The sequence below is a fragment of the Schistocerca gregaria genome, chromosome 2 (assembly GCF_023897955.1).
Source record: "Schistocerca gregaria isolate iqSchGreg1 chromosome 2, iqSchGreg1.2, whole genome shotgun sequence".
Taxonomy (NCBI): domain Eukaryota; kingdom Metazoa; phylum Arthropoda; class Insecta; order Orthoptera; family Acrididae; genus Schistocerca; species Schistocerca gregaria.
The window spans coordinates 1051216535-1051243199 of record NC_064921.1 but is presented as its reverse complement, the minus strand read 5'-3'; the positions used below and the strand labels follow the sequence as shown (position 1 = coordinate 1051243199).

Below are 26665 nucleotides of genomic sequence, written 5' to 3'. Positions count from 1 at the left end.
CCCTTGCTGTAGTATATGGTTAATGAGAGTGGTTAGAGGGGGCAGATCATCACTTGATATCTTCTTTATGACAAAGTTTGATAGACCGTAGAAGTCCTCTGCTCTGGAACTACTTAGTTTGCCTATTGCTTTGCTAACATCATTTTCAGTGACTGTTGCCCAGCAGAATTTATGGACTATATTCTTATTTGAACCAAGAAGAGTTTTAGCATCAAGCATGGCATTGAGGGGAGACAAATCTTGTTGTAAACTGAAGTTAACAAAGTGTGAGTTTAAAATATCTGGGGCTATGGGTATAGCTAGTTGTGCTGTTGGTCTATTTATTACACTTTTAATTACTTCCCAGGCAGCTTTACAGCTGTTTCTGGATTTAAGAATATAGTTATCATTCGCCCTATGTTTTGCCAAACTTATTTCAGATCTATAAATTTTTCTTATTCTAATGTACATCTCTTTGTACTCGTTGCTGTTATGAGATTTGTCCTTAAACATAAGAAGCATAATCCTGATGCTGTTGAGGTATGGTGTAAACCAATTATTTAGTCTCTGTGTTTTATGAGATTGGTTATTATTTTGTCTTTTTACTAATCTGCGACAACACTCATCAAATATTCTTGCAATTTCCTCGATAAATAATTTTCTTGTGTTATTCACACACACATCTTTGTATAAGATGTCATTACAGTTAACTGACCTTAATCTAGTTCTAAACTCTCTTACGTTGCATTCATTCATAGGTCTAACAGTTTTGTGTTGTTCATCTGGAATGCTGACTGGAACTGTGATGCATAGGCCATCATGGTCAGCTAGGCCTAACTTGACTACTCCAATTTCAACATTATTTTCATGGATATTACTTATTATATTGTCTAAGCAGGCGGCATTATATCTTGTAGGCTTATCATTTAGACAATAGCAATCAAAAGCTCAGGGTATCCAAGAATTCCAGTATGATATGACTCTGTACCCTGATATCCATATTAATATCACCAAAAATTAAGATTCTTTGGTATTTATATTTAGGCTTAGTTAGTAAGACTAACAGTTTTTTTCAATTTACCATCAATTCATATTCACTAGAAGATGGTGTGCGATATACAGATGCAACAATAATATTATGTTCAGGTATATGTACAACTGCAGCCTCAAAGATGGTGTCTATATACAGGTCTGTGACATCAATAGTGAAGTATTGCAGATTTAGTCCATTCTTAATATACAGGGTGATTCAAAAAATATACCACAACTTTAAAAATGTGTGTTTAATGAAAGAAACATAATATAACCTTCTGTTATACATCATTACAAAGAGTATTTAAAAAGGTTTTTTTCACTCAAAAACAAGTTCAGGGATGTTCAATATGACCCCCTCCAGACACTCGAGCAATATCAACCTGATACTCCAACTCTTTCCACACTCTCTGTAGCATATCAGGCGTAACAGTTTGGATAGCTGCTGTTATTTCTCGTTTCAAATCAACGGTGGCTGGGAGAGGTGGCCGAAACACCATATCCTTAACATACCCCCATAAGAAAAAATCGCAGGGGGTAAGATCAGGGCTTCTTAGAGGCCAGTGAAGAAGTGCTCTGTGACGGACTGCCTGGCGGCCGATCCATCGCCTCGGGTAGTTGACGTTCAGGTAGTTACGGACAGGTAAGTGCCAATGTGGTGGCGCTCCATCCTGCTGAAATATGAATTGTTGTGCTTCTTGTTCGAGCCGAGAGAACAGCCAATTATCTAACATCTCCAGATACTGTAGTCCAGTTACAGTAGCACCTTCGAAGAAAAAGGGACCAAAGACTTTATTGGCTGAAATAGCACAGAAAAGGTTCACCTTAGACGAGTCACTTTCATACTGAGTTGTTTCCCGCAGATTCGCAGTGCCCCATATACAGACATTGTGACGGTTAGTGTGGAAAGTTGCTTCATCACTAAACACAATCTTTAAAACGAAAGATTCATCTGTTTCCATTTGAGCAAGGATAAAATCACAGAAATTGATTCTTTTAATCTTATCAGCTGCAGACAGTGCTTGAACCAATTTCAACCGATAAGGTTTCATAACTAACCTTTCTTGTAGGACTCTCCATACAGTTGATTGTGGAATTTACAGCTCTCTGCTAGCTCTGCGAGTCGATTTTCCTGGGCTGCGAACAAATGCTTGCTGGATGCGTGCTACATTTTCATCACTCGTTCTCGGCAGTCCAGAACTTTTCCCTTTGCACAAACACCCATTCTCTGTAAACTGTTTATACCAACGTTTAATACACCACCTATCAGGAGGTTTAACACCATACTTCGTTCGAAATGCACGCTGAACAACTGTCGTCGATTCACTTCTGCCATACTGAATAACACAAAAAGCTTTCTGTTGAGCGGTCGCCATCTTTGCATCAACTGTCGCTGACGCCTAGTCAGCAGCACCTCAAGCGAACAAATGTACAACTAAATGAAACTTTATAGCTCCCTTAATTCGCCAACAGATAGTGCTTAGCTCTGCCTTTTGTCATTGCAGAGTTTTAAATTCCTAAAGTTGTGGTATTCTTTTTGAATCACCCTGTATATTGAAACACCCCCATGTCCAATTGTTGATCTGCAGTAACTACTATCTAAGGAGTAACCAAATGGAATGTTGAGGTCAATTTCTGTTGAATATAGCCAGTGCTCATTTACACTAAGTATACCACAGTTGGAAGTTTCTAACCAGTACTGCAATTCTTCCAACTTCTTTCTTAAAGACTGTATATTAATATGTAAGAACAGAAGACTATTTTTGTTAACCCTGGGCAGTAAATCCGTATAAGAGTACGAGGGGGGTCAGGGACCTCTTCTGAACAGCATGTTGCATCAAAACCAAAACAGTGAAGAGTCCAAGATCAAGAACAACAACATCAAGTGAACTGTGAGAGTTTAATCATCGTGGTTGTGTGGTCGCGATATTGGACTGTGACTTGGGTGATCAGTGTTCAAACCACCTCATACCCCACCTTTTTTTTCCCCCCACAAATTTATGACCGTTCCATGCAGTCTGTTGTCCTCCTATAGTCTTGGCAATTGCCATACTACACATTGATTATAGAATATGTCATGTGATAAGGATTACTATCTTAAACAAATGATGAATAGTGAGAGCAGGCGACATGCCACATAGACCTCTCACAGAAATGAGAACAACAAATAAACATGAATAAACTGTTACAACAAAGGGGTTGGTTGGTTGGTACCAAATAGTGAGGCCACTGTCCCATCGGATTAGGGATGGATAGGGAAGGAAATCAGCTGTGCCCTTTCAAAAGGAATCGTCCTGGCATTTGCCCGAAGCAAGTTAGGACAATCATGGAAAACCTAAATTGCGATAGCTGGACACAGGTTCGAACAGTCATCCTCACAAATGCAAGTTCCAAAATGGAAGACCGTATGGTCATTTCATAGCTTGTAAGTGAGAGTGAGTGAATGTGTGTGTCAGTGCCAATCACAAGCGTCTTTTGTGTGTGTTCTTCTGCCACTTGGTGAGTAGATTTTTTTTATCTATCCAATTAAATAATTGAATCACAAGATTCATACATTTAAATATGGTGTATTCTGTTCAGTACTTCATCGGAAAAAAAAGTGTGTTGAGCAATTCCATGACAGCCCCTAGGGGCAGCTTAACATTCGCAGCACTTGAAGACAAATGAATATCTTCCAACCTGTGCCAATTTCTCCACTTCTGTCTCTATCATTTACATCCAAACAACTAGGGTTTGTGAACATTTAAAGGAATTCAGAAGTGTTTACAGCTTCACAAACTTCAGTGGTGGATTCACAAGCAGTAGGCGAAACTGTGTTTTCTGTGACTTCAGAATTGATAATCTGATAACTTGATCCAAAGAAGATGCAACCATAAAAATCACATATTGAATATTCAATATTTAATGATTTCTATATAGAAATCACAGCACCTTCTCCCTCTTCCTCAATTCACCCAGTAACTGTCTTCTGTATACATGTTTAATGTTCTCCAGTACAACGTGAACAATAGTGTAGAAGAGCCGTTACATTAAGAGGGAAGAACTTCACTCCATCGAACCAACCGCTTTCTTTAACTTTGAAGCCATTTCACTTGCACACACACTTGGAACGTGGGAGTAAAAGAACAGCAGCAGCTTCTTAACCATGTAAGAAACAGATCCACACAGACCACAGTAACAGCAGCTCGAAGCATGGGACTGGTATTGTCTAGACTACCTGCAGTGCTAACATAATTGGACATATACAGTACTTACTTGTGTACTGCACATTTTCACATTAAAGAAAAAACAAAAGCAAATGAAAAATGAATCTGGGTTATGTGGGCTAGATAACAAAGGTTACTCTGTATGGGCATGTCTTGTTACTATTAAAGTAGAAGTATTTAATCTTTGAGGTTTCTAGTTCAAACTGCTGTTGGAATAACAGCCTTACTGCAGTGTGGGAACTGTCAAGTGAGCCAGCGGTACGAGGGGTGCTCACTTAGCCCCTGCTACAAGCAGTTCCCTGTCACGTGCTGGCCAGCTTCAACTCTGTTGCTCTTGCCAGTCTGGCTATTTATGAAAATACAGAAATGGATGGATTATGCTACAGACACCATACAACTGACGTAAACTGACTGTAGAAAATTTTATTTATTCAACCAAGTTCAGTCACTGGCATTAACATTTCACATGTAATACATTGTCATTGTATGCGGGAAAGCGCCGGCAGACAGGCACAATGAACAAAACACACACACACACACACACACACACACACACACACACACACACACTTACTAGCTTTCGCAACCGATGGTTGCCTCTTCAGGAAGGAGAGGGAAAGACGAAAGGATGTGGGTTTTAAGGGAGAGGGCAAGGAGTCATTCCAATCCCGGGAGCGGAAAGACTTCCCTTAGGGGGAAAAAAAGGACAGGTGTACACACACGCGCACGCATCCATCCGTACATACACAGACACAAGCAGTCATATATATGTCTTCTTGTGTCTGTGTATGTACGGATGGGTGTGTGTGTGTGTGTGTGTGTGTGTGTGTGTGTGTGTGTGTGTGTGTGTGTGTGTGTGTGTGTGTGTGTGTGTGTTCACCTGTCCTTTTTTTCCCCTAAGGGAAGTATTTCCGCTCCCGGGATTGGAATGACTCCTTACCCTCTCCCTTAAAACCCACATCCTTTCGTCTTTCCCTCTCCTTCCTGAAGAGGCAACCATCGGTTGCGAAAGCTAGTAATTCTGTGTGTGTGTTTGTGTGTTTTGTTCATTGTGCCTGTCTGCCGGCGCTTTCCCGCTTAGTAAGTCTTGGAATCTTTGTTTTTAATTGTTGATTAGCACGCTTAGCCTTATTACTGTCATCTTACGAAGCTGAACCTGACACAAACATGTTAAGAGAATTATGTCTGAGCAGTGACTGTCAACTTCCTTAACCTTGTAGATATTTAAGTTTTGAATGATAGTAGTCCATCTTCATATGTTCAGGAGTGATCATATCACATTACTAATGTCTGTTGTTTTCCTTAAGTCAGGTACTAAAATTTATGTATTACTGTTCTGTGGTAAATTAACAGATACTTGTGCTGAGATCTGTATCTTCAATAGTTACTGGCTTCAGTTAATAATTAACAATAAGTATTGGCAGTTTGATGCCCACTTTGTTAGCCCGTTTCCCACTGTACCACCATTATTGTTTCTAATCTACCACCCCCTCCACTGTTAAAGATTAGGCCAGTCATCATCACTGAGCTGACCCACACGAACTGCTTATGCGAGTGAACAAACTGACCTTCTAGGGTACTTCACTAACACTTCATTTGCTGCATTAAATACAGGTTCTCAAACTTTCATGAAGCAAAGCTAAAGTTTTAAAAAAAATTGTTTTATAGTGGAAATGTCAGGCTGCATTTCCAATAAGTTTCATGTAGTGGGGACAAATATTATATTCTTATATTCTAGAGCATGTTGAGCTGTTGTCACCAGGTTCTGAGATATATTTCTCTGGCACACAGCTGACGCTAGTTTCGGTTACCTATAAAGATTTTTGATGTAGTTCAGGTTGTGGCTCAGAGATGATTAGTCCAGTATATCTGTCGGAGTTTCTTCAAATTGCAATGATACAATATTGAGATTATTTTGTCCCAAGACAATACACAACATGAAAACCAGAAACACCCTCTTCCATGTTTTTACTGGCAAAGTATGTGGCAAAGTATGTGATGGAAGAACTGTGAACTGACCTCACTCTGGATCCAAAACTGCAAGGTGGTTATACAGTGATGGCAAGTGCTACACAAAGAGGAAAATATCCATTACTGGAAACCATTGAACTTTGATTTGTACACATGTCAAAAGATGTTTCACAAATCTTCCAGAAATGGGGAACTTGAAAATTTCCATTAGATATTTGGGGACACTTGCAATTTACATTGTCTTTCAAACTATTTGAGCTGCGTTTTTTCCCTTCCCCCAATCCCTCTCTCGATAATTATAATGAGCACCACATGACAGCTGACAGTGAAAATGTGTGAACTGTGCTAGGAACAGAAAAAAAACACAAAATTGTGATTTCACTATAATTCCTTAGTCACAACTTCATTACAGTTATCTTCTTAGTATGTAAGGCCCATTTCTGTGACTTTAATTAAAAGTTTTAATGTTACATACACATTTCACTTTAGTTTTCTAATCATCAGTTCTATTCCAGCCACACAAAATTGCTACTAAGAGTGCTTCAAGAATAAATGAAGCAGACAAACAGTTCCTTATTTAGTCAAAAGAGATGAACCCATGTTCAAAGATAATCATCATAGTAAAGTAGAAAAATCTTCGTTGCAAATTCAAACATGTCACAAAGTTAAGAGGTTGTTCACTTATCAGTGCAGATAGGAATATTCGAATAGTGAGGTAGCAGTGATGGAACACAGTTACTTGTAGTAGTGTGAATTCTACTTTTCCAGATTCACAGAACCTACCATTGGAAAGTTAAAAAATAGTTACTGGAAACTTTCTCTAGAGGCAGTATCCTTCTTCACTTTGTGTACGGTGTGTTGAGAGGTTTCAAATCCAGATAATAGTGGAGGCGGCCCACACTCAAACATGGTGCCACGCTATAATGAAACATTTGTTACTCCTATCTTTTGGTTATCTGTTTACATAATATACATACAAGTGTTAGATTTTAATTTTTTTTAATGATATCAAGAATTGGGAACTTGAACTTAAATAACTGTTCTAGGAATTTGCGCATCCACATGAGTTGCTTCAAGATTCTGAGGGATACTTCACTAAAATGGTACAAAAGACTGGTGCTGCGATGGCTGCACAATTAACAGAAGTTGCAGAATCGGTAAGTAATTGGTAAGGCAGTTTTGTCATCAGCTGCAGCTGTTAATTGGTTTTAAATTACTTAAATGGGGAAAACAATGAACAACAACAATAAAATAATTTCATGTTTCGTCATTGGCTGTGAGGGACTTGGCCCTCTCTCCCAAACTTGTTGAAGGAAAAATGAAATATGAACACTGGTTAGCCTTGTTGCTTTCCAGACTGCTTTTGCTTGGAATTGGTAGAATATTGGTTCAGCTATTTTTTATTATGAAGGACAAGCTTCGAAACTATGAACGGAGGTAGATAATGAAATCTACCCACCATTAGTGGAAAATAAACTCTGAAATTATTATGATCAAAGCATATTAACAGTAAAGGTTTGTTTAGTGGAAATAAAATGTGAGGGTTAGAGTACTAAGAGAGACACACAAACTAAGAAACACAGTATATCAAATAATTTCAGTTGTATCACACATTTAATGAACTGCGGTACCCAGGACTATTTCTCACCGTGTAGTATGCACTGACAATGTTCCTTGTCTGTCCTTTTATTTCATTTGTTTGTTATTCTGATCCATAGTGTTATATTTCAATGAGAAACTAAGGTAATTTCAAATTCAGTTACCAGCTGTATTATTCTTATTACCCAGGGCTATTGATTGTGTGTATTGGCTTCTTTGGAGCCTACACTGTAATAAGAGTCCCAGAATAGAAGTAATTTTGATTGGCAACTCTGAAGAAATGAAAGCACCCTATTTTACTGAGCTGACACTTTAAACGTCCTGACATGAAAGGAGGAGGAGGAGGAGGAGGTGGTGGTGGTGGTGGTGGTGGTGGTGGTGGTGGTGGTGGTCTGGAAATGATTATTTTGAGGTAGGATAACTGAGTTACGTTGTATCCCTAACTTCACACCTACATGAAGACCAGACTGTTCATTTGCAGATACACTCCACAAAGGCATAAATGCTTGCACAGAGATCCAGTTTTTTGGTAGTAGAATGATAAAGCTGCCAGTAAGTGCAATGGAAACATAGTCTATGATGAAAGTATGTGCAACACAAGCAACATGCCATTAAGAAAATATATATTTCCTGAATGACTTACAAGAATGCGTGGAATTTGTCATCATATAATACAAGAACTTTATAACTTGATAGCTTTCTTAACTGAATAATGGGAAATGCAGACACAGATTGTTGACCAGAGAAACTGCAGTGTACAATGCAGTACTTAGTCTAAAAGAGAGAATGGTAAGAATAGAGGAATTTTGGGTAGCAGAATGATAAAAGAAAACACAAAAGCATGTTGGAAAAACGACTGTCAGAAATAAAAATTATGCGAGAACTACCTTGAGAACAAAATCTTGTACATGGCTGCACGTTCAGAGACTGTGAATAGTTAAAATTGAAAGAAAATCAGCCCTCGGTCACTAATTTTAAACAAATTAACCTGGTTTCGACACTGCTAGGAGTGTCTTCCTCAGAATTTAAAACAAAGAATGGTCTATATTCTATAACATGGTCACAGAATTATGACTAAACATGTACGAAAGAGTATAAGTACAGAAACGCCGTGAAAGACTGGCAGTACTTAGTGTCATTTATAAAATAATAAATATCCCAAAAGGGCATTAGTCACAAAGATATTTAAAATAAAGAAAACTGTGATGGCGAGCCACTAAGGGCCACTAGTTACTTGCATGGTCCGTTTCGCAACCTGCACCACGCAAGTCACAAGCAGTCCTTAGTGGCTCGCCATCACAGTTTTCTTTATTTTAAATATCTTTGTGACTAATGCCCTTTTGGGATATTTATTATTTTATAAATGACATTAAGTACTGCCAGTCTTTCACGGCGTTTCTGTACTTCTACTCTATCATCCGTGATTAGTCATAATTCTGTGACCATGTTGTAGATTATAGACCATTCTTTGTTTAAATTATGAGGAAGACACTCCTAGCAGTCTCGAAACCAGGTTAATTTGTTTAAAATTAGTGACTGAGGGCTGATTTTCTTTCGATTGTACCTCAAGAACAATGACGTACACAATTAAAATACCAGGAGTAAAGTACATTCATTATTCCACATTAAGGTTGTCTTCAGCATAAAAAGGGTGGAGGGGGGGGGGGGGGTTGACACCGCCACCAACATTTTTCATCATCTACCCAATGATATAAATCATCTGACAGACAGCAAAGTTACTTTTTAAAACAAGCTGAAAAAGTTCCTCTTTGCTCTCTCCTGATATTTCGTAGAACATTTTTTGTAATTTCTAAAGGATGATTGGTTGGAGTTAATAACTTTATATTTTATTAATTGTACAAATGATCCCTGGAACATGAAACTAACTAGCTGTGCAATAGTGCAGGCAGATCAAAGTGAAGAGAATGGACTAGCTACAGATGGCAAACAGGAAGTGCTTGTACATTAGTGTTAAGAGCAAAAAGTGTGTCTATGAATCCAGCAAATGGATAGAATTTTCACTTTGGCTTTTTCATCTGTAAAGAAAGCAAAGATATATGGAATGATGATTCTCAAATTGTTGGTTTCAATAATGCTATCAGTCTGGTCTGGCTGTAAGTGCAAACAGTAGCCAAAGTATTAAAATAAAATTCTAAATCTAGTAGACTGATGAATTCCTTGTGAACATGATTAAAGCTCATGATAGAACAGAAATAAACTGACAGAGTAATTAGTATCATTTATCTAGATACTCAAGTATTGACCCATAGGTCAGCCTCATGCACCATTTTGCCCCTGTACTTCCCAGTCAGTCATACTCTTAGGTACAGAGGCGGTTTAGTACTATATACTGCACAAGAATTTATGGGGATATTAGAGACTGTCTTTGTTTATCAGGTGATAGAGTGATATCCTAAATAAAAACCACAAATGTCATTGGACTCAAAAATAGTATGCAGACCCATGAAGATAAAATAATTAAAATTTAAGTGATGCCTAAAAAGATAGTTGTTTATTGTCAATTATCTTGAGTTAGAAGTTTTAAGATATACTTTCACTGTTGTGATTCTGAGGTCACCTTCCAGTCGTCATCTTCAGACAAATTTAATATCATCATAATAAAATAATGTATGATGACATCATCATTTCGAAATGAGACTAGTTGTTAAGAGTGATCAGAAATAATAAAGTGTAATTACCATATGTCTTCCAATAAAATGACAGATTTTTAAGAAACTGTACACCAGCAAGCTATATGCAGTTGCATATTCTTTGCTTGCTAAAAAACAGAATGCACACCTACGCACAGGCACACACAAGCCCTTATTCAGAGTAGGTATGACTTACATAACTTAAAAGTACATTAAATGAGATAAAGTACAATGTTTGATGGTAAAGTGTTAAAGCATGATACTTATTTTACGGGGAAAAAAAAAAAAAAAAAAAACACAAATTTAAACTCTTGTTCAAATAATATTACATTCTCAGTCTTTTCCTGCATCACTCCACATAACTGTCTCGGCAGTTACTTTCAGAGCTGCCACTGCCTACATCTTAATTCCTCTTCTGCTTCTTGATTAAGTTTGAAAGTGGACCATGGGTATTTTCCTTGACAATATATTTTATCTCACGCTGATTTTGTTAGAAATTAGTGTAAAGAAACAACATATTAGCTCATTCCAGGCAGATCTTATGTTTGATAGTGTTGTGTGCACTGTCTGTTATGGACTGATCTTGAGAACTCAGGTTTTCTATGCACTCTTTGTAGATGCCACTTGCTGTGATATATTTTAACTATTCCACTTATTTAGGTGTTTATACCAGCAGTCAGTGTAGCAAATTTGATTGGCTTTATGTACTTTTGCTTATTTAGCATTTTGATTGTAGTTGATATTTCAAATAGTTACTATTTTCATCTTAACGTTCCTCCTGCTTTTAGAGATGACTCTTAAACAGGAGACAATGAGGAATCTGAAATACTTTGAGGTTTTTGATGATGATGATTTGGGTGTTCCTAGTAAGAATAGAGCTGGATGTCTGTGTGAACCAAAGTTTTTATGTTCTGAGGATGATTCCTGTGATTTCATTGGACCTGTAAGGAAGTGTAAGGTGGTAGTGTGTTAGAGTAATTCTGACAATTGTGAGGAAGGTGATTGTGCTCTTGTGAACAATTTGTTTTGTCATAATCTTAATCCTCTCAAAACGGTGCCAATGTCTCTCGGGCTTTAGCTATGCAGGTCAATGACAGATTCAGGCACTGTCTTGAATTTTTTATCTGCTGTAATGAATACAAAAAGTTATTCATACACTCTTTGTTTTTGTGACAGTATCTTTATTGTGCCTATATGTGACTCAGCATCTCTGCTGTATCGTGAGTAGCCACTTATCTTTTCATAATATTGTTACATTCCATCCTGGATTTTCCAATGTTCGGTATTAAAGATCCTTTCAACAGACTCATAGCTTATCTTTAAACTGTGTTAAAAAATGAACTGTGGAACATTTAACTAACTAAATTCTGACAAGAAAGACTATTTTCCCTTGTCTCATTTCCAAACTTTTTGAAGTGCTGGGGATTTGAGAGACTTGAAGTTAAACTCATTCACAGCTGTTGTATTTTATTACTGACATCCTAATTTCCTTCAGTTGTATTTGTTATATTGGTAAATGGTTCATGTGTATTTAAACTTGGGAGTTTGCTTATGAATTTATTTTCTCTTGTTGTCATCATAGCATTTTTTATTTATTGTTAGTTAATTAACATATGCCTTCACTTTGTTACAGTCGTACAGAAGACGCAATCTTAAAACTACATCTGCCGGTGATATAAGTGAATCACCAGACTAAACTGATGAGCAATTAACTGTTGTCAATGACAGAAAAGAAATGACATCAGATAATGTTTCATACTAAAAAATACTCAGGTTTAAACATCTTTACTGGTGTTTCATAAACTGAGGATTATAAACATGTTGTGTTATGTCAACAGTTGTTGTGTTAATTAGTGGCATATCAGTGTACCATTTGGGCTTCAGTAGAAATAACTTGTATTTCTGAATTGTATTCAGAAGTCCTATAATCAACACTAAGAAAAATTTTTGCCATCCAGTGCTCATTTCCATAATGTGTACATTACAGTTCATTCGCTAAAACAAAAATTTTAAAAACTAGTGAATCAGTTTCGAAGAAGTAAAGTATGTGAAGTGTTTATCAGTAATTTTACACATGTGTGAAGTATTAGGAACCATGAGATGATTGTGCAAAACTGCTTCTTTGAGCTAGTATGTGGTGGTACAACACATGGATCATATCAAATGGCTATTTTAAGACTGTGAAGTTTTCTATATAGTTTTATAAAAAGCTATTTATGGAAGAATTTTTAATATTTAAAGTGGTTTGATTATGTATGTGGATTGTGTTTCATATATAAGATATAATTTTGCTACTAAGATATAAAATGTGTAATATCTAGCTTTGTAGATAGTTTATTGTTGCACATGCTGTTTTGTGATACATTATTTATGTGCTTTATTCTCTTATTGATTCATTGGAAATTTGTTCCTGTTAAAATTATACTGTTCTGTTTCATTAGCTTTATGATTTATGTGATAAATCTTTGCAGTTCCTAATACAGAACAGATATTATTCAGCTGTCTTGTTAAAGAATAGTAATTACAAACCATAATTAAGATTTTTCGTAGCTAGGACTGATAGCCTCTAAATGTGTGGACAGTGTCTAAAGAGGAATACTTTGTATGGATGCAGAGAGTGAAACTAAATTTGCAAATAAATTTTTGTCATATTAATCATCATTTCTTCTTTGTCTTGATCCCTTGCACGCACGCACGCGCGCTCACGCTGAGAAATGAGATTAAAAGTTCAGTTTTTAATTGAAGGTACAACTGTCTACAGAAAGAAAAGTACATTTGTCACAAACATACCAGTTGGGAAACTAGGAATGATACAAATAAAAATTACCTCTTGTTAATTTTTGTACCAGATGAAAGGAAAAGATATAAACAAACTTTAGGAAAAGACTTGGTAGGTCACTTTTGAAGGAACAAGAGACTAGCAGCTGAAATTCAGATTCTAAGGTACTCTTAACAATGAATTTGAAACTTCTGGTTGAAAGTAAATAATTTAGGAGTAAAGGGAACAACTCACCAAACAGTAAAGCTGTTCCGTTGTCAACAAGCATACAAGTGGATCTGAAAACTGTGTGCACATGCAAGGAAGCTCACATTTGTACAGTGGAATAAGCTATATGTATGTAAGTGTACTCAAACTCAAAAAGGAACTCGTACCAAAAGGAAACAATATATGAGTTATGTTTATGTGCTTTTTGAAAATTCAGTGCCCCAGCTGTTTGACAGCTTGTAACCTTGCCCCCAAATTATTTACTAATAACATAAGACAATGGAGGTACGTTGAAACTAAGATGGGGACTGTAATTGACAACAAAGCTGGAAGTATCGTATGTACCAGAGCATAAGACAACCCTCCTTTAGGAGGCTCCTTCAGACAAATTTATTTTTTGATATATTCTGTCTAATCAAAATTAAAAACTTTGACTGACTTATGAGCTGCCTAAAACCTTACCATAACACAGATTCTAAATTTGGGCCACTTATTGGTTGTCTATGTTTTGATGGTAAAAGGTGAAATAAAATAAACAAGAAGAAATTGTTTACATTAACTTTTAAATTGCCTCCTTTGTTCAATCTGTCATCTGTGGTACCACATTTCTTAATCATTGTCATCGTCGTCGTCACCACCATCATCAGCCTAATAGGGGAGCTGTGAAACTTGTATCTTCGTTGTCACAAATATTTGCTCTTTCTTCAGAGTATGTTACAATTTTTTTTAATTTTTTTGGGAGGGGCATTGCAGTGTTTGCTTCTGTACTAATGGGCGAATGTTAACAATGTCTTTTATAACAACACATACCATCCGCTTGGCTGTGTAGAAGCAGCTACTGACATACCTCCTTTCATTTTCATCACACCTCACAATGAGTGTCTACAACATTGCTGCACAAAATGCCCAAGTGCGCAATGAACCCTGGTCAAGGCTTTCAGAACCTCCTGCAGAAATGTATGCTATTCTTGAGTATTTGGCCGATTTTAAAGTCCATATGATGCAGAGTACAAATGGATTCAGGCAAACTGCAGTTTAAACACGGTATATGTTCATAAAAAAATCGAAGTATCCAGTATAGTTTCCCGTCGTTTGAAGCAAGATGAAGTTTGCTGCCCACTCGCCTCCCTACACTCATTGCAGTTCTCAGCCAAGTTGAAGTCACTGTTCCCACTCCAGGCCTTCTGTAGTGTTGTGCTTGAGCTACAGTGAAACGTGGACACCTATATCTTCCAGGGTGCAGGCCGTATGTAGTTGCAACTAATATGCAAATAAAAGATCACAATCCTGACAGTCCAATTCTCAATGCTGTGCTTGCCTTGCTATCTAATGCCATCTGTTGGTACTATCTCCACAACAGATATTTCCGCTATAATGCATTCTTGTAATAAGTCAGTTCAGTATAATTTATTTCACTTGCTACACATTTAATTCTCGATTAATTTTCCTTCTTGTGTCACCTGAATGTTACCACCTTGTTCTATAGGTGATTAAAACCTAGTAATGTTTTCCCCCTGTATTCTAATACGTGAACAGCTACTGAATTTTCATTTGAAACTCGCTTTGAAAAACCTTAGTTTCTCATAACCAAATAAAATACTAACTTGGGTCCAGAATAATGTAATGGGGTTTGAAGGACAAGATTTTCAACTTTGAATGTTGCCTATACTTAGAAAGCAGCAGTACATGGTACAGTATCCGTACCTGTTCAAATACAATGAAAGTTTGTGAGTTGGTAGGATTTAATGTTGTATCCTCCTGTGTTTTAACAAATTGTTCATTTTTTTAAGCAGAGCATTAGACTGTTGTAGTACCTAGTTCATAGTTTCTCACATATCCATCCGTTGCACTAATGCTGCGAGCCAGATGTCACGTAACTAATCGAACAAGGTTGATATTATATTGGGCACTTCAGCGTATCAGGGAAATCGCAAGATTATTCAAATGAAAGTATTGTTTACTAAACTCAATGCTTCGGTACTCTTCAAAATAAATTTGTGCACAGCCTCAATAGCCAAAGCTTGATCTGTAAATGTAAGATGACTCCTACATTAACCTATTAAATGTTGCAAAAAGTTAACTTCAGCAGCAGTAGTTAAATCTGCGATCCCGTATTTTTTGAATGACAAATTTGGGAGAAAACTTCATCTTATAATCGGGTAAATTCAAGCAACCTGACTAACTGTAGCATTTGTGAGTGGAAAGGACTAATGTTTGGGCGGTGGCGGTGGGAGGTGTGAGAATGGAAAATTACCCAGTTAAACAATAATTCTAGATTCCCAATTACAATAATATTAATTTTGCTGTTGCCAGTATAAAATATTTACTGAAGTTTGTTGATGAATAATTTAATTGATCCCATGGTAAACCATCAACTTAAAACAAAAACCAAAAAATAAGAGCTGACTGGTACTTTTTATATGCAGGGCAGCTCCGTGACCTAGCGCACAAGCCATCAAGGAGCTCCTGGTCTGAGGATTGTTGCTTGGATTGAAATAGATTACCAGAATTAATTAATAAATAATTATTGTGATCTGGACTGGCTGTTTGTCACAAAATTTTCATTTTTAAACGAAACACAATTCTTTACTGTCATAATTTATGAATTTAAACAAACTGCATGCAAATAAATTTAAATAAAATTGTCAGTTTTAGTTAGGAAGCAAAAAACATTCATAGTTTTAGGGATGCATGCAGTGTGCTGTATGTAATTGCCTATGTTTAGATCAAAGTTCTGGTGGTAGAATGTTCATTTAATTGAGGTTTCAGATGAGAGCCAATTTTCCTGAACACACCACCTCAAAGATGCCTTCTAAATGACTTGCAGACAAAATGTAATGTTACTGGTGTCAGCTTTTGTTAGACTGTAATATGTATCCTTACACTGTTGTAAACAAGGCAGGCCACAATACATAAATGAATGAGGTTTGGTCTGCTACGGATACTGACATGGTACAAATACGTCCAATTAGTGTCATGTTATGTTTCTGATGCTCCACAGCGGATGATACTTTGCCAGTAGGGGAGTCATGGTTTGTGTTGCGAGATGTCATAAGAAGTTGTTTTGTATGCAATACAGCATGATGCTCATGCCAGCTTACAAGAAGTAACTGCAGTGTCAGTTGTGACACCTGTCAATAATGCAGGAGTTGTATGGGGATGATTTAAATTGGAGAGTTACTTCCTACAAATGGACTGCAAATGAGTTCACTCTGGTTGCCTTAAAAAGTGTTGTTCTTCAATGACGCCATGTTCACAAATCATGATGCAGTGCACTGTCATATCATCCTTTACTGGGCCACAGAAAATTGTACTAGGTAGATACATGATGCCAGTCATCAAAGGAGGTAGACCATTAATGTGTAGTATGGAATCCTTGGAAATGAAACCATTAGTCCACACTACTTCACAAGTACTATGACAGGTGAGAGGTATTGAACTGTTATTGTTGACAGTTTAGGTGCTTTCCTTGAAAACATCAGCCTAGACATTAGGGGCCATATGTGAATGCAACATGATGGCTACCCAGCACATTCTATCCATTGGCTGTAAAAGAGCTGAAAAACAGATTTTAGATGATGATTAGAATGCTGTGATCCTCGGGAATTACACACATGGTCATCCAATTCAGCATCAGTCAATTTCTTTTAGTCAGGAAATCGAAAGATTTGGGTTTTTCGCCAAACCCACAACACCCAAATGAGTTGAAATATCCCATTGAGGAAGTTAGTCATCCTATTAAATTATATTAAAACTTTTTCCATTGATGATGAATATGAAAACTCATAATTGTGTGGAACATGTAACAAAATGTTTCCTTGCCTGATATAATCCAGTTTTCTTTAAAAAAAAACAATTCTAAAATTACTAATTTGTATGTATAAAAGTTTACATGTTGATGAGGAGGAGTCTTCACTCAAAAGTTCTTATTTTTGTTTTTGAATACTGGTTGGCTGTCAAACTTTTGATATTTTGTAAGTGACCAAATAAAAGAATTTAGTCGCAGCTTAATTCACACCTTTCTGTGCCAAATCTAGATTTAATCCAGAATAAGGAAGATCAACCTTTCTCCTAGTATTGTAGCTATGGACAATGCTGTTGCATTTGAATTGTGATAGGTTATTAAAAGAAAATTGCAGGCACACACTCCTATTATTCTAACTACAAACTTCTGTGCAATGCATACATTGTTCCTTAACGCTGAATTACTCCAAAATATGTCATTGCAAAAGTAGTGAATGCAAACAGGCATAAGAAGTTAATTTACTGATATGTTTGTTGCCAAAATTTGCAATAATAGTACAAATAACTGAATTTAAATATTTCAGTAGATCATTAGTGTTTTTCTTCCAACTCAATTTCTTGTCATCGCACATATGCAAACATTTTTTAATATTCTGCCTTAGCTACTGACTTAATGTGATTTTAAAATTGGCCCATTTGCAGAGAAATACTTAATTTTCTGAAAGATGTTACAATTTTGTAAGATATTTCTTGTTTGTAGGGAGTGATTACTACACTTGCATCAGCAGCAAAAAGAAATAGTGTTGCACCTTTGCCAATATGGAGTGGCAAGCATTAATATGTATCAAGAATGATAAGGAACCCAACACTGTGCCTTATTTGATCCCATTCTGGATACTGTTTATTTCAACCATCTGCACTCTTCCAGTTAAATATGAATTAAACATTTGCGTGTTATCCTGCTCATTTGACAATACTTAGGCTTATTTAGAATAATTCCATGATTGACACAATCAGAAGCCTTTGGGACATAACAAAAAATCTTAATGGGTGATGTTCAGTTATTCAGAGCACTTATTAGATCAGTGTAAGCAAAGATAGCATTTTCTGTTGAAAAGCCTTGCTGAAAATCAAATTGACATTTGTTTGCAGTTCATTTTTACAAATGTATGAAGCTACTCTTCAATACATTATTTATATATATATATATTAAAAACAAAGATTCCAAGACTTACCAAGCGGGAAAGTGCCGGCAGACAGGCACATGAACAAAACACACAAACACACACACAGAACTACGAGCTCCCGCAACCGGCAGTTGCTTCGTCAGGAAAGAGGGAAGGAGAGGGAAAAATGAAAGGATGTGGGTGCGGGAGCGGAAAGACTTCCCTTTGGGGGAAAAAAAGGACAGGTGTACACTCGCACACACACACACACACACACACACACACACACACACACACACACACACACACACACACACACACACACACATATACCCACACACATATCCATCCGCACATACATATGATGCAAATAAAACAGAAAGAAACCTCCACATGGGAAAAATATATTAAAAACAAAGACTCCAAGACCCACCAAGCGGGAAAGCGCCGGCGGACAGGCACATGAACAAAGCACACAAACACACACACAGAACTACGAGCTCCCGCAACCGGCAGTTGCTTCATCAGGAAAGAGGGAAGGAGAGGGAAAAATGAAAGGATGTGGGCTTTAAGGGAGAGGGTAAGGAGTCATTCGAATCCCGGGAGCGGAAAGACTTCCCTTCGGGGAAAAAAAGGACAGGTGTACACTCGCGCACACACACACACACACACACACACACACACACACACACACACACACACACACACACACACCCACACACATATACCCACACACATATCCATCCGCACATACATATGATGCAAATAAAACAGAAAGAAACCTCCACATGGGAAAAATATATTAAAAACAAAGACTCCAAGACCCACCAAGCGGGAAAGCGCCGGCGGACAGGCACATGAACAAAGCACACAAACACACACACAGAACTACGAGCTCCCGCAACCGGCAGTTGCTTCATCAGGAAAGAGGGAAGGAGAGGGAAAAATGAAAGGATGTGGGCTTTAAGGGAGAGGGTAAGGAGTCATTCGAATCCCGGGAGCGGAAAGACTTCCCTTCGGGGAAAAAAAGGACAGGTGTACACTCGCGCACACACACACACACACACACACACACACACACACACACACACACACACACACACACACATATCCATCCGCACATACACAGACACAAGCCACATCCTTTCATTTTTCCCTCTCCTTCCCTCTTTCCTGACGAAGCAACTGCCGGTTGCGGGAGCTCGTAGTTCTGTGTGTGTGTTTGTGTGCTTTGTTCATGTGCCTGTCTGCCGGCGCTTTCCCGCTTGGTGGGTCTTGGAGTATATATATATATATATATATATATATATATATATATATATATACTTCTGGAAATTGAAATAAGAACACCGTGAATTCATTGTCCCAGGAAGGGGAAACTTTATTGACACATTCCTGGGGTCAGATACATCACATGATCACACTGACAGAACCACAGGCACATAGACACAGGCAACAGAGCATACACAATGTCGGCACTAGTACAGTGTATATCCACCTTTCGCAGCAATGCAGGCTGCTATTCTCCCATGGAGACGATCGTAGAGATGCTGGATGTAGTCCTGTGGAACGGCTTGCCATGCCATTTCCACCTGGCGCCTCATTTGGACCAGCGTTCGTGCTGGACGTGCAGACCGCGTGAGACGCCGCTTCATCCAGTCCCAGACATGCTCAGTGGGAGACAGATCCGGAGATCTTGATGGCCAGGGTAGTTGACTTACACCTTCTAGAGCACGTTGGGTGGCACGGGATACATGCGGACGTGCATTGTCCTGTTGGAACAGCAAGTTCCCTTGCCGGTCTAGGAATGGTAGAACGATGGGTTCGATGACGGTTTGGATGTACCGTGCACTATTCAGTGTCCCCTCGACGATCACCAGAGGTGTACGGCCAGTGTAGGAGATCGCTCCCCACACCATGATGCCGGGTGTTGGCCCTGTGTGTCTTGGTCGTATGCAGTCCTGATTGTGGCACTCACCTGCACGGCGCCAAACACGCATACGACCATCATTGGCACCAAGGCAGAAGCGACTCTCATCGCTGAAGACGACACGTCTCCATTCGTCCCTCCATTCACGCCTGTCGCGACACCACTGGAGGCGGGCTGCACGATGTTGGCGCATGAGCGGAAGACGGCCTAACGGTGTGCGGGACCGTAGCCCAGCTTCATGGAGACGGTTGCGAATGGTCCTCGCCGATACCCCAGGAGCAACAGTGTCCCTAATTTGCTGGGAAGTGGCGGTGCGGTCCCCTACGGCACTGCGTAGGATCCTACGGTCTTGGCGTGCATCCGTGCGTCGCTGCGGTCCGGTCCCAGGTCGTCGGGCACGTGCACCTTCCGCCGACCACTGGCGACAACATCGATGTACTGTGGAGACCTCACGCCCCACGTGTTGAGCAATTCGGCGGTACGTCCACCCGGCCTCCCGCATGCCCACTATACGCCCTCGCTCAAAGTCCGTCAACTGCACATACGGTTCACGTCCACGCTGTCGCGGCATGCTACCAGTGTTAAAGACTGCAATGGAGCTCCGTATGCCACGGCAAACTGGTTGACACTGACGGCGGCGGTGCACAAATGCTGCGCAGCTAGCGCCATTCGACAGCCAACACCGCGGTTCCTGGTGTGTGCGCTGTGCCGTGCGTGTGATCATTGCTTGTACAGCCCTCTCGCAGTGTCCGGAGCAAGTATGGTGGGTCTGACACACCGGTGTCAATGTGTTCTTTTTTCCATTTCCGGGAGTGTATTTTCAAGAATTTTGGATAAAGCCATCCTACTTACCTATTGGATCAAACTTGTACTAGTCTGTTGGAAATGCCAGCAGTTCCACGGAAGCTTTTGTTTTTGAGAGTTTATCATCATCCTAATTTCAGAGGCTGAGGTGGGTAGAATTTCCGTTTTAGCAAATTGCGTAGGTAATGCATCTTCCATATATAGGCTTGCTTTCTCTAAGGTCATTTGGATCCTATTTTCTCCACATTTACAAAATGATTATTAAAAGTATTTTCAACTTCTGCTGCTTTGAAAATAAACTTTTATTTGGTGTGATTGTAATACTGTCTTTCTGTGCTCTTGGTTGCCCTATTCACCTTTCAACAATATTAAAAATTGTTTAAATTTTCTTAGCAGAGGTGCTAATCTCAGATATAACACACACACACTTCTGGACTTTAATAACTTTCGTGAATAAAGTACAGTAGTTTTTATAATATTTGACTGTTTGTGGGTCATTTCTCATTTATGCTACTGCATTAATTTGCATTTTCCATGTATAAAATATTTCTGTCCCTTTAGTAAGCCATAGCTTTTTAACATGGTTTCTAACAACTATGCTTCACTATTTCTTAGAGAGACTATTTTCAAATAAACTTACAAACAATTCTTGAAATAAGTTACATTTTAAATTAGCTGTGCCATTCTAACAACCAGACAACTTTTGTGGAGCTGTTCGGACCTCCACACTGTATGGTCCAGAAAACAAAAAATGGGCATGGGCATGATAACACTGCATGAGGTATTTTTACTGAATTATATGTTTGAGTGTGTGGATTTCAGAAGTGATGTCCACTTTTTTTCTTTCACATATATTCTGTGTTTTTTTGCAAATTCAGACACAAAAAATTGGTAAAAGCTCTCGTTTATTCAAAATCAAACAATATTTTTTTACAACCCATGAAACATTATTTTGAGACATATTGTAACAATATTATACTTATTCATGTTTTTTATAAAACCTTTTCTTCTTTTCCTTGATACTTCGAGTCCTTTTCCGATTTCCATCTTTAGTTTCCCGCTTAAGCATCCAACAGTACTCAGCAAGCATAGTGACATCCCACCTTCCTTGGTACCATCTCTCGATATCACGGACACCCTGGTGAGACCGCTCCCCCCTGCTCTTCACTGTAAGCTCTCAGGCTTGCAGCCTTGAACTTCGTATGCTGCTAGCATCCATTGAACAATGGTTTTGTAGCCAGTATCCTTAGTATTTTCCAAAAACTTTTGCACTACATCCTTGAACAATACCCAACCTTCTTTTTCCTTCTCATTCATACTTTCCACAAAGAGGGTGTCAGTGAAAACTCCCTCTTTCAACTTTGCTTTTGACAGCTTCGTAAGTAGATATTTAAAACAGTCCCCATCCTTTTGCAGCAATTTTACAAATTGTTTCATCAACCCCAATTTGATACGGAGAGGGGGCAACAAAACCTTTTCTGGTGGTACTAAAGTAGTATTGATAACATTTTTCTCTCCAGGTTTTACAGTTTCTCGGGGTGGCCAATCACTTTTAGTCCAGTGCTGTTCACTGGCTCTACTATCCCACAAGCACAAGAAGCATGGGTATTTAGTATAGCCTGCCTGCTGACCCAGAAGCATTGTGAGTATTTTGAAGTCCCCACAGACCATCCATTGATGATCCTGATATTTGATTTTTGCAAGGATAATGGACAAATCGTTATAGTTTTTTTGTCCATATGCACAGAATGTCCCATCGGAAGTGATGCAAATTTATTTCCATTTGAATTACTACTACTTTTAAGACTAGTTTTGGATGAATCAATGAATAGGTGCCATTCAGGTAAGCCATACTGCAATCAGAGCAATGCATGAGTCCTTCCACATCATTGCAAAAACTAAATGGCCTCCTTTTGAGAAAAACTGGGTACATTCTTTTTCTCGGTGTCTGTTCCCTGAACATGAGGTGCCAGATGATAAAAGGTTCTTAATTGTTAATCTGAAATCTAACAGTTCGGCTGCATCTTTTGAAAGACGTAAATCTCTTACTAGATCATTAAGCTCACTTTGAGAAAATAGTTGATGCTTTTCATCTTCGTCTGAAGAAAAATCTGAGCTTGATTCGTCCTGAGGAGGTAATGTAATTTCATCTTCCAACTCATTCGGGGTATTCATCCAAACTAGAAGGTGGCTGTGGGATAGGTATTTCAGAGCTATGGGGCACTGGATGTGTAGCTGAGTCAAGGTTAGGATAACTTATGCCTCTTTTGTTGTATTTTGAGTTGAATTCCTTTATGTCAACTGAACAGAAGCTGCAATCAGTGGTATGGTTTTCCTGCTCACGCCATATCATAGGAATTCGAAACCGAAATGCATTTTTCTTACCCTTAAACCAATAACGAAGATATTCTTCTCACCTTATGAGGGGCCCATTGTTTATTTGATCACCAAGTTTTAATTTAAAGTAAGCAAAATAAACTTTCCTCACAAAATCACTGATGTTTGTCTGTTGACTTTTAATAGTGTATTCACCACAGATATAACAAAAACTGTTTGGATAAATAACACAACCTCTTGTAGCCATGACTAGACAGAAACAATAGCACTGTTCACTTCAATAGCAATATGTCTACTGAGAGTTTCTCTTCGTTTCATGTGAGATACAAATAGTCATTTTACTTGTCGCAACATGATAAAACTGAACAATAAAATTGTTTGCATTTCCTTCTGGCACCCAGGAGTTCACATTAAAACCTGCAAGTGGTAACAAAAAATAGTTAATGTTGTAAATTTTTAAATTTAAGTTTATTTTATCAATTATAATTGACATAATTGTTAAACTTTAAAAAATCATATAGGTTTTTATGTATATTGCAGTATTCTTGTTTATTAGTAATAAACCTATGTGATACAATTTTTCCTGTTTTTTGGGAGGTCAAAATCTAGAAGAAAATGTTTAAAAATCCCATGCAGTTTTTTTAGTCGCAGACCTGTGTAATGGCCACGGGAGGCCGAGTGTAATTATATTGTGGTTATCCAGTTAGTCCATCAGAATACAGCCAGCTATGCACAGCATGTGCCATCCACTTTGTATGTATCTAGCTCACTAATTAAAACTGGCACCCACAGAATTGAATGAAAACTTGATAGAGATACACACTAGGTAAAAACAAAGATGATGTGACTTACCAAACCAAAACGCTGGCAGGTCGATAGACACACAAACATCACACAAAATTCTAACTTTCGCAACCCATGGTTGATTCGTCAGGAAAGAGGGAAAGATGAAAGGATGTGGGTTTTAAGGGAGAGGGGAAGGAGTCATTCCAATCCCGGGAGCGGAAAGATCCACCTTAGGGGGAAAAGAGGATAGGTCCGCCCACACATCCATCCGCGTGCGCGCACACACACAAGCAGACATTTGTAAAGGCAAAGAGTTTGGGCAGACATGTGAGTCGAGGCAGAAGTACAGAGGCAAAGATGTTGTTGAAAGACAGGTGAGGTATGAACGGCGGCAACTTGACATTAGCGGAGGTTGAGGCCTGGCGGATAACGAGAAGAGAGAATATACTGAAGTGCAAGTTCCCATCTCCGGAGTTCTGACAGGCTGGTGTTGGTGGGAAGTATCCAGATAACCCGGACGGTGTAACACTGTGCCAAGATGTGTTTAGCCACAGGGTGATCCTCATTACCAACAAACACTGTCTGCCTGTGTCCATTCATGCGATAGGTATACACTCGCGCACACACACACATGTAAGTCTTTCCGCTCCCAGGATTGGAATGACTTCTTACCCTCTCCCTTAAAACCCACATTGTTTAATATTTCCCTCTCCTTCCCCCTTTCCTGACGAAGCAACCGCCGGATGCGAAATCTCGAAATTTTGTGTGTGTGTGTGTGTGTGTGTGTGTGTGTGTGTGTGTGTGTGTGTGTGTGTGTTTGTATGTTTTTTTATTGTGCCTATCTATCGGCGCTTTCCTGCTTGGTAAGTCATGGAATCTATGCTGTAAATTGATTTGTGCACAGTTGATTTTAATTCCTGAGTTAACCCAAGAAGAAAATGTTCCATTTTAAAAATTACATCTTATTACATGCGACATACGCCAAATGTATAGGAAGCTTTGGCAACATGCTAAAAATAATGGCCACACCATAAATATGATACAACAAGCAGCACAACTACAATTAATGGAAGCAATCATTGTCATTTAACATCTATAGTATTTTATAATTTCTAGTTCAATGATATTTTTAGTCTTAAATACTCTGCAGGAAAAAGAGTATGTAATATTTTAACCTCCTGTGATTTTTCTTAAGAAGCAAAATGTTATACTTAATTTGCATGTGAAAGAAGAAGAAACTCTGTGTTTCTTAGCAGCAAGTAATCTAACCCTTCTTGCATATTTAATTGATGACATACACACAGTAGGGCTGTGAAGCTATTGAAAGAAACTGTGAAGCTACTGAAAGAAAGAGAAGAAAATGACAATTGGACTGCTTGGTAGTAATGATGCTGTACTTCTTTCCTGTAGAAGAACGAAACCTTAATTACTGTGATAAAATAGCCTGATACATACAGGGCATAATGTGCCAATAACAAGACATTTTTGTGTGCTATATGATGTGGATATGTCTGTTAAGCTGAAAGATTCTGTGCCATTGCTACACACACAATTTACTTGCATCCATGTCCAGGACTAGTTAGCATAGCTTCATGACTTCAGCATCCATGTAACATTCATCTGAATGTGAAGACATGTAATTCTAAAAAGATATTAAGAAGAATAGCAAACGACTGAAGTTTCAGCTCAGAGCAGCCACTGCCGCCCCCCCTCCACCCTTGCATCATTACCAATAAAAAATCGGGTACATTCACTCATTTAAGAGACTTTACATCTACATCATCATCATCATCATCATCATTTTGACAGCCAAAAACTGTTTACCACTCTAGGACTCAAACACAAACCTTTACTTTTCATTGCTGCTTCATATTGAGATATTCATTTCCAAAGCCTCAAGAAGTCAAACCAGCATACTTCTCATATGGAGGCATTTTCAAAATTGCAGTATTCCATAAACATATCCTTTGTTTGCATGGTACACCCATTAACTTGGTTAGGTGGTAAATCAGGTAATCCATTAGATGGAAACACATTGGGAACCAAAACTACACAACATGTATTTTATACCAGTAAAACAAGGTTTACAGTGATGAGGGGCACTATGTGGCACTGGTTAACAGTAGCAAGCGAAAGTATACACAAACTGAATAGTATCTGGGATTTCATCAAGCCCTGCACTGGTTGTCAGATTACCAATAAGCACAAGTTTGGCAAGAAACATTCATTGTAGCCAGATTGTGGGTGCCCATGTGTGGGATACTCTATCTCAGAGTCTCTGACTTTGCTCCATGCCTTCATGTCATGGTGTAGAGCACCTAACAGGGATGTTTGTAAATTAACTTCCAATTAGCTATTTAAAAAAAAGAGGGGGGGGGGGGCGAAATGTACACAATCTACACTTACATGTTGATGTTACTTCTCAACAGTCACCACCCAAATTCAAGCATTTTTCATTCCATAGCACCGGCTTC

General features: G+C 38.5%; 1 protein-coding gene across 1 annotated transcript in view; it reads left to right on the top strand.

Moving 5' to 3' along the window:
• The window catches only part of LOC126335577 (ATP-binding cassette sub-family C member 4-like), a 295393-nt gene extending 282300 nt beyond the window's left edge, over positions 1–13093 (top strand). Inside the window, exons 24-25 of the mRNA XM_049999008.1 lie at positions 7235–7345; positions 12072–13093. Coding sequence (XP_049854965.1) covers positions 7235–7345; positions 12072–12134 — 174 coding nt within the window. The 3' untranslated portion in view covers positions 12135–13093. The remainder of the gene's footprint in view (positions 1–7234; positions 7346–12071) is intronic.
• Positions 13094–26665: the final 13572 nt, after the last annotated feature.